General features: G+C 38.8%; 1 protein-coding gene and 1 long non-coding RNA gene across 2 annotated transcripts in view; one reads left to right on the top strand and one right to left on the bottom strand.

Moving 5' to 3' along the window:
- Position 1: 1 nt before the first annotated feature.
- Positions 2–2914, bottom strand: tac3a (tachykinin precursor 3a). Its single transcript, XM_079588468.1, has 7 exons — positions 2763–2914; positions 2343–2458; positions 2161–2260; positions 2027–2056; positions 1882–1935; positions 506–581; positions 2–331 (listed from the first exon to the last, which is right to left on the bottom strand). Exons 2-7 carry the CDS (start codon positions 2442–2444, stop codon positions 313–315), a joined length of 381 nt encoding a protein of 126 aa, XP_079444594.1. The 5' UTR covers positions 2445–2458; positions 2763–2914; the 3' UTR covers positions 2–312.
- The window catches only part of LOC306985797, a 28767-nt gene continuing 20072 nt past the window's right edge, over positions 448–9142 (top strand). Inside the window, exons 1-3 of the long non-coding RNA XR_013794864.1 lie at positions 448–598; positions 4948–5054; positions 5247–5360. This is a non-coding gene — a long non-coding RNA (uncharacterized lncRNA). The remainder of the gene's footprint in view (positions 599–4947; positions 5055–5246; positions 5361–9142) is intronic.

Raw genomic sequence — 9142 nt, 5'->3', positions numbered from 1 at the left:
TAGATAGTATTTTTATTTACAAAAATCACGTTTTATACATTAAACAGCAAAAAATAACTTCATCAAAAGGCATGGGATGTAAGTGGAGATTTAAATTTGATCATTCATAATGATAAATGTATCATTTGCAGTACAATGAAACAAGTCACACCATAGGAAATCATGTTTATTTGATTCGTTTTATATAAATATTTTATTTTGCTCTATCACTTTTGTAAAATAAATTATTTTGCTCCAAAGAAATGTCTTGAAAAGAAGCTGTCATGACAGGGTGATACAGACGATTAACTGGATATGAAATAATTAATTTGCCTATAACCCACGACGAAACCTGCAACAAATTGAAAAAAACAAGACAATTGTTTTTTAATATATAGCAGAGACATATATTTACAAGAAAAGGCATAACATACATGCTATATAAGTGGCGTTAGAAAGATACATGTTGTAATATCTTCAGAAAGCCTGCAGGTGGCAGGCAGAACAGCCTCACTGAATTACTCACCTCAGTTTGCATTTGTTGAAGAAGATGCCTCCTCCGCTTGTTTCTGGATATTCTTTCCTGAATGGGCGCCCGGTTTCTGTCAACACAAATACAGTAAGTCTGAGAGACTTGATAGACTGATGAATTTGGCGGTTTATGGTTTTTAACCCACGCGGTTCAATAAACACAAAACTATTGGATTCATCAGAATCAGATAAAAATCGAAGTCCTTATGGTCAATTAGTTCGAACAATATACTCATAAAAGTAATTTGATCATTCACTAATTCACACTTCTCGCGGTGTATGTTTTTGATTTCTTAAAAGAACCGGCTCATAAGAGTCATTTGTTTGTGATTCGAACTGCTGCTCGAGCTGAATATTTATTTCGTGCATCCCGCGAGGACAACTCAGTAGATAGATGTCATATGAACAACCAATCAGTTACTGATTTAAGTTGCACGAGCCTTAAATACACACAATTTGATTAATTTCGAAAAGAACTTCACAGAAATTAATAAAAAAGTTGCAGTTCAGTAAGTGAGTCAGATATTGATTGACCAGAATGGAATTCTGGAATTCAACAGAACGGACCATGAGTCTGGAATAAAAAGTTGATGATGATGATGATGATGATTCGGTCGCCGCTTTAGTTCTGAAAGTAATAGGCTATCAAGGCAGTCATCTAAAGCCAGTAACAGTTAGTAGCCTAACTTTGTCTTAAAAAGTGGGTGGGACACGTGTGTGTGTGTGTGTGTGTGTGTGTGTGTGTGTGTGTGTGTGTGTGTGTGTGTGTGTGTGTGTGAGAGAGAGAGAGACTATGTTCAAGGTTAAACATAGAAGTCTTGTTAACGTAGGCTGATATTTTCTTCCTTACAATACAATATCAATATTATTAGTCCCGTTGGTGAATAGCCTATGTGTCAGAAATGTCGGGTTCTAATCCGCCTTCCTCTTTAACTCATTAAAACCAAAGATGTTCATTAGTGATTGTATGTCAAGAGCATGGACACGTTAGTGTGCATTTTGTTTTGTGATTTCACCGGAACGAATAGAGTTGCAACGGCGGATAGATTGAAGCGCTCCTCCGTGTGAATAGGCTACTGTGCACGAGCGCCAATAGAACACTATTGTGTTCCGCCACTGATTACAGCGGCAACGTGCACTCATCATGAATTTCAATGACAATTATTTAACAAGCGAACGAAATGAATACTCTTAACTGGATATGTTTCGATTGTATTTGGTAACGTTACATCCGTGCCGCCAGATTTGTCAAAAAGTGGTGGGGACAATATCGACCCAGGCAAAAAGTGTTGGGGACATGTCCCACCCTCTTAATACGCCTCTAAAGCTGTTTTTCACAAACATCAATGAATTGAAGAGAAAGGCTGTTACCAGGGTTAGCGCTTCGTCGACCCATGAGTCCAACAAAGATATCGTGCATTTCCCCTGAAAGACAACATATATTCAGTTTTCTTAGATTTTTTTTCTAAACCAGCCTATATTCTGAAAGCACAAAAAGAAGACCAAAATGACTTACTTTTACGTTGGGGTGGTAAATCATCCGTGTCTGGAAAATAATAAGATTCGTATAAACATTAGCACGTCTCAAAGAATAATAAAATAAAGAGAAACTGCTATAATAATAATAATAAAAAAAATCTGTGCACTCACCTGCGTTTCTGCGCCCCATTAATCCGACGAAACTGTCATAATCTATGTCATTATACCTCTTCAGCAAGTTATGAGCCGACAGCCGAAAACTTGGACTCTCCTGTGCATAAAATTACATTTTTATTTTAAAACTCTGCAAAACGATATATTTAGTTATTAGATTATCATTATCTGCCACTTACGTTTGAATCTGATCTTTGAGATTCTGACTGCTGACAGCTTGATTCACTCCATCGGGTTTCCAGCACCAAAACCAAGAACAGTAACACTAGTCCACGGTACATCTTTACAGATCAGTCTGAGGAGAAAATATTACAAGAGGCTACATTTCATAGCGTCCTTTTCTTTGTTAAACTCAGTAACATTTACATCAAAAAATTAAAACATAAAGTTTCCCCTCTCCAATCCCAATTGCAGCCATTCTTGATTGCTTTGTTTAATCTCTTTACATTCAGTAGCCTATAACTTACCACTAAAACCATCAGGAGTGAAAAGCTTTGATAAATACATAAAAAAAAAAAAAAAAAAAAACTTAAACAATACTGTAAAATTGTAGTTTGAAATTGGTAACATAAAGAACATTTTACATGTATTGTACTTACCTGAGCTGAGGATAATGGTCTGTGGAAACAGCCGAGTACAGTTTCTGGTCGAGGAGTTAAATCCCTTTGTGATGGACTATCAGACAAGAGACACAGAGACAGGGATTCTCTCCTGTCTGATTGTTAAATGATAGCAACATGTGCGTAAGTCCAATCAGATGTCGCAGTGTAGGTGTGGTTTAAGGGTTTCTGCATCAGCAATGACCATGCAATTGAGATCCTGACATCAGAGGCGTGAGACATTCCTTAAAAGGACAAACCATTGCCCCTTTTGTCAAAGCCCTATCATCAATTACTCTGATTTGAATTCTTGCTATTTTAATCTCATATCTGTAACTTTGCCAGTTTTTTTTTCCGTTCAAGGTTACTGAGTACCATCCTTGAAGGCAAGCGCGTCTCCCCGCATGTGCGGGCCATACTCAAGCATTTGCGTGAGAGCACATCTAAATGCCATGTTTGTTGACTCATTAAGATTATGCTGATATCTATCCAAATGCTACTTTTCTCTGCTAAGTAGGGCCTTATTGTTGTATTTTCCTCCTGACTGCCTAATTGCCGTTGTCACTGGCGGGAATGTAATCTCTCAAGGAAGCAATTACACAGATGGAGCGGTGGATGATGAGAACGGTGTCTCACGGACTCAGTGGACATCTTGAGGGGGCATCTAACTGGCCTGGCGACATGCAGGGTTGATTAGTGGGAACATCCATTAGTTGCTGCCCACACTCAGTATGCAGCATGCAAAGGGCAGCTGTGCTTTGAAGTTCCTTTTGGAGAACTGATTTGATCAGTTCATCAACAGAAGCCAATGATAGCAACAGCTCAGGCAGGCAGCACTAACCCACTTCCACATCAACATAATAAATCCTATGATACTCCGACACATTCGTCAGTGTCATTATAGATTTCGTAATCGTCATCTCTGACGTTATCTAAATGAAAACTTTGGCATGTTGACCTTGTTGAGTGTGGAGAATGTATACCATTAAACTAGACTGACAGTACCTTTTAAATTCCAATTTAAAATGCACATTTAAATTGACATTCAAACATTGAATATAACATTTAATTTTAATTCATTTTAATTCTGCTTTGTTACATTCAGAATAATTCATGGAAAATATATTCATAAATGTGTGTGTTCAATTAAAAGATTATACCTATATTTTCCTCTGGTTAGGGGGATTTACAAAAGTAGCACATGTTTTTTAGTGAATCAATGTCAGCTGCTCCACAGTTTGTCCTGTAACTCAAACAGTGCATTGCTCTAGAAACGCCAAGGTCATGGGTTCAATTCCGAGGGAATGCATGAATTGAACATAAATGTATTGCTTGAATGCAATGTAATTTTCTTTTGATAAAAGCATATTCCAAATGCATGAATATAATATATAGATATAAAAAATGTAGTGCACGATTACTGCCTTGATAATGAGAATCAAAGACTGGACTATTATTTTTGTACTTTGTCTTTAAACAATGTCTAAGGACAGTTTCATTATGCAACAGATGTCTTTATCCAAATCGACTTACAAGAGAGGAACAAAAGCAATTTGTCAATGAGCCAACAGTATTCATAATATACAATGCCAGGTTTATTTGACAACTAGATTAGGAAGCACACTAGAGAAATGTAACTAGATTAGAGATGCAGGAGAAACGTAGAGAAGAAAGGGTTTTTGTGTGTGTGTGTGTGTGTGTGTGTGTTGTGCATTGGTTTAAAGGGTGTGGTTGGCAGCTCATTTGACTACAGAAGAACAGAAAAAAACCTTGCTCTCTGCCACTTTGCACTGTATTAAATGAGACATGGAAATGCATAATATTTTTCTAGTGTTGATAGGGGAGAGTAAATATATGGATGCAAATTACTTTAACAGTGGGCAAATTCAAGAACAACTGTTGGGAGTCCTACAAAGAAAACAGTAAAATCGTTATGGCAAAATATGTTGGGAACAATGTTCTCTAAATATAAATAATGTTTACTGTCCACATCCACGCTAGCTTGAAGCTCATAAAGGATTTCAACAAACAATGGAGCCAGTAAGCTTCCCACAGCAGGCCAGTTATTTCTCACTGCAAGGGATGTTGGTGAATACGCTGTACCTCAACTAAGCAAACCATGTGTGTTTCATGATGTTTTTGATGCAGATGTTTGGACTTCATTGCTGGCTGTGTTGATCCACAGGAGACAGTCACTCCCAATGTTCTATGCAGACCGAACTATGACTTGCAGGGACACGTCGTCTACTACAAAGGGCAGGTCGGAGTTCCAAATGGCTGGTTTTCCCAAAGGTTAGTGGATTAGCATTCTGATGTTTTAGTAATTGAGTCCCAGCCCATATATGTCTCTTCCTGCTCTGCATGGATCTCGCAGATTAAGGATATGGGGATGGATGGGAGACAGATCTAACAGCAGTAGGGGAAGAAAAAGTAATTAATTGCATTCTTCCATAATTAATGACTTCTTCTTTCCCTTAATCACAGAGCCACATCCTGGGAGTATCAATGAGAACACCATAGGGCTGTTTATTTGGAGCATGCTAGGGTGGAGGGCCCCTGCCGCTGAGAGGATGACGACAGGAAGAGGATGTCTTAGTGGTAAACCCGTGACAACGTTGCTATCAGCATTAGATATCATTTAGTGCACTCAAAACGTGAGAGGGAGCCATATACTGCTGCCAAGAGAAGAGTTTACTGCAATTATCTCTGGTTGTCATCTAAAGTATATGTTTACCGAAGGATGCGCACGAGAAAATGTGAATCAGTGCAGACAAAATCAGTCCTGATGTTCACGTTTCTATTGATTTCCTGCGAGATGGAACTGCTTTTTTAGCTTAATGTGAAATGGAGCAGTTGCATTTTGTGGCAGCTGGTGTTTGAAAATTATCTTATCTGTATCTGCTAATGTCATGAGCCCTTCACACGTTTTGTACAGTATGAGTTGTTTGTTTTAACTCCTAGTAATGGCTCACAGTGAGTGAAGTTTGCAGTACTAAGAAATCAGGTGATCAGGTTTATTCCCTATTCTGCACCTAGAAATATCCATCTCAGGGTCACACTCTTTTCAAAAGGTCTGGCGTTTCTGTTTGGTCACTGTCAAGGGTTTTGCATAACTTCCAGACACTTTCTTGTGCAATTGTGTCCATGACGTTGTGTTTGTCCGTGCATGGAGAAGGAAGTAAATGAGATTTGACACATGATGAAATAGTGACTGACAAGTCCGATTTTTTACTGGTCGCAGCCATGCTCAGGAACAGCAGGGTGTTGGCAACGGCTTTGTACAGACTGGGGACAAATACAGCAAGAAAGATCCATGGATGTCAAGTTGAGACCAGAAGGGTGACTGATCACTATTGTGGAAATATGAAATATAATGATTAGATTAGAAGTCATTACATTTTTATACTGTAGTTAGTTAATGTAATGTGGATCAGATGTATGATTGCTGATAGGGCTACAAATTGCACAGTATGGCAAAATCACAGCCTTTGTGTACAAATGACCTTACTGGAGGTATCTAGAGCAGGAATTTCCACGATGGGAAAGTCCACGGACCCCCAGGGGGGTAAATTTGATATTACTATTTCACTCTGCTTTCTTAAACCTTATTTTTGTGAAGAATAAATATTTTCCAGATAATATTTAACAATAAATGACCTACTCTAATAAAATTTATTTGATTTATGTCTTTATAATATAATTCTCAATATTTTTCTTTTACAGTATGAATGGATTTTTATACATAAACCTGCTTTTATATTCTACGATGGGGTCCCTCATATTTCATCATTATATTAATCATATTTGTGGGTCCTTGGCATGAAAACGTTTGAAAACTCTTGATCTACATGACACTATGAGCTGTAAACATCCCCTTATGCCAGCACTGTTCCTTCGATCGCCTCCCTGCAGCCAGGCATCCGAACAGGGTCTGCAGCATGAAGCATACCTGAAGTTTATGCCAGCTCACCAACTGCTGTTAAATGCCAAGCATGACTCTTATTCTCTTTACCCCCCGTGTACACAGTGGTGTCCTTGGAGTGGAGCCTTGCGTAATTTCTTAAAAATGTATTCAAAGGAATTTAAGCAATTAAAAAGAAACTTTTTTTGTAGTTGTTCCATACTGATAAATCCAGCATTGCTGGTTATCAGCATAAGTTATTATTTGCATGCTAAGACCAGCAACGGATGCTGGTTGCTGGTTTGCTGGTCCTCAGCATGGGAAGCGGTAGTGCTGGTGGACCAGCCACACTAGCTCAGTTTTGACTATGACTATGCTGTTGGTCCACTAGCTAACCAGCATAAACTAGCCTGGACCAATATGGAATTCATGCTGGATTTTTCAGCAGGCTTGCCTTACTTTACACAATAAAATGCTGTTGAATCTGCACTGCAGCTAAATCTGTTTAAGACCATTTTACATAAGTGGTCTGAATCAACTGCAGCCTCCATAAATTATGACCTCCACATATATGAGAAGGTCATGTCTATAATGTAGCAAATTACGTAGGCAGGAGGCTATTGTTCCTCGCCTCTGCTGTGTTGGCAGGGGCTGCGGAAGGCCACGCAACCCCTATATCTGCAACTCTGTATTAGACTTTGCAGTTCAAAGTCTTGTTTCTATTGAAGCATTAGAATGGAGTTGAGCTCAAGGACAGAATGACATTTATACTGTCCACTACCTCACAGGTTTGTGCTGGCTTTTATGGACCGAGGCGGAAAAGCAGCAAAGTAGCGCATTTCAGAAAGTGGACAGCAGATGCAGGGGAGTATCGCAGTAAAGCTGATAAAACTCATGAGCTATTAAAAGCCAGGCCGGAGGAGGGTCAATGAAGTGGCGAGGCTTAGGGGAGCTAAATGTGAAGACAGGCTTCGACGGGGCATCCAAGGGTTGATAGCCAATGAGGCATTGGGGGTGGCTGCGTGTGTAAGGGACGTGTCTGACAGTGGGGTGAGCTCAATGTAGCTCAGAGTCCCCCGCTGCTCGTGTCACCCAGAGGCGACACAACAGAGCCATAAATAAAACGGACAAGAGGAAGCCCAGTCCATCCCCTGTACGCATGTGCAACCTCACACACGCATTACGCTAATTTGATTGATTAGCTGGAATAACTTGTGAGACTTAGTCATATTCCCTTTCTACAGGACCTGCTACACAGGTCTTTGGGTGTAAACTGTGATCTCACTTCTTCTTCTTTTTTGTACCCTGGCTTTCAAGATTTTATGGTCATCTAAATGTTAATTTAAGTCTGATTGCGTCCTCTTATCGAAAGAGTTGAATGTTCTGCACTTAAAGACATTTAGGGTTGTTAGGCAGCGTGTCGTGTCCTTAAGGCACATCTCCCATCTGCTGCATACATATCTCCTCATCAGCGGTTTGCCACAGTGTTTCACTGAACAAAACGATTCAGTCTTTGTGCATAAGTGGAAACGCAATCATGTGTTTTCATTTGACCATCAAAATGCTGATACTATATTGTCAGTTCATTCTGTCAGAAAGAACTATATCGTGATGAGCAGAGTTTATGAGTTCACTCTGTGCTAGCTGTACTTTTCCATGCTTAATTTTGATTGTTGTGTTGTCCCTTTGATCTTGTATAATCTTTAATCAACCACTTAATGTTACAGGATTACCTCAAATCTTTCACCAGAATATTGACTAAATCAGTTCTCGGTGTAATGCAAAAAGAACAAATAAATACAAACTTTAACTGATTACAAAGCAAATATATAGGAACTTTGAGTATCTTCCAAAACATTTTTTATTAACTCAAAAGATATTTAAGGATTTGCTCATAATTAATAATAATAATAATATTTAGCTTTCAGGTACTTTTTCAGGTGTTGCCAATGTTCTTTGAAATTAGACTTATTATGTTGTGCATTGTGTTGTCAGGCTTTTACTTGATAATTACACAAAAGTTTTTGTAATGGTTAGCTGGTGATTATTGTGGTAAGCTGGTGGTTATTGTCCCCAAATTAGATCACAATCCAAAACTAGAGACACGAGTCACATTATTTTGCATTCTGGCATACTGGCTTTTGACGGCAGTGCCCTTTGGATTCTGTTCTTTTCAGTGATCTGTAATTAAGGCATTTTAGGTGTTGATTAGAGCAGCAGGGACAGGCTCAGTGACAGTGATTGTCACAGTAAACAGAGTCTGTGTATTGAGCCAGACTCCTCTCTTTCACCATGTGGGTGCAGTACTCTATAAATACATCAGACATGTATTTAACTAGATGAGAATGATCTAATGCGTAATTTGATGTGCATGTAAAGTTTGTAAGCTTAGTTTTAAAAAGAAAATTGTTCCTGCATGCTGCGTCTCAATATGCCTACTTCCATACTATATAGTTGGCAAAAAAAACAGTATGAGCTA

The sequence above is a fragment of the Phoxinus phoxinus genome (genome assembly GCF_949152265.1).
Source record: "Phoxinus phoxinus genome assembly, chromosome: 18".
NCBI classification, from domain to species: Eukaryota; Metazoa; Chordata; class Actinopteri; order Cypriniformes; family Leuciscidae; genus Phoxinus; species Phoxinus phoxinus.
The sequence above is the reverse complement of the archived record's forward strand: the minus strand, read 5'-3'. Positions and strand labels throughout refer to the sequence as shown.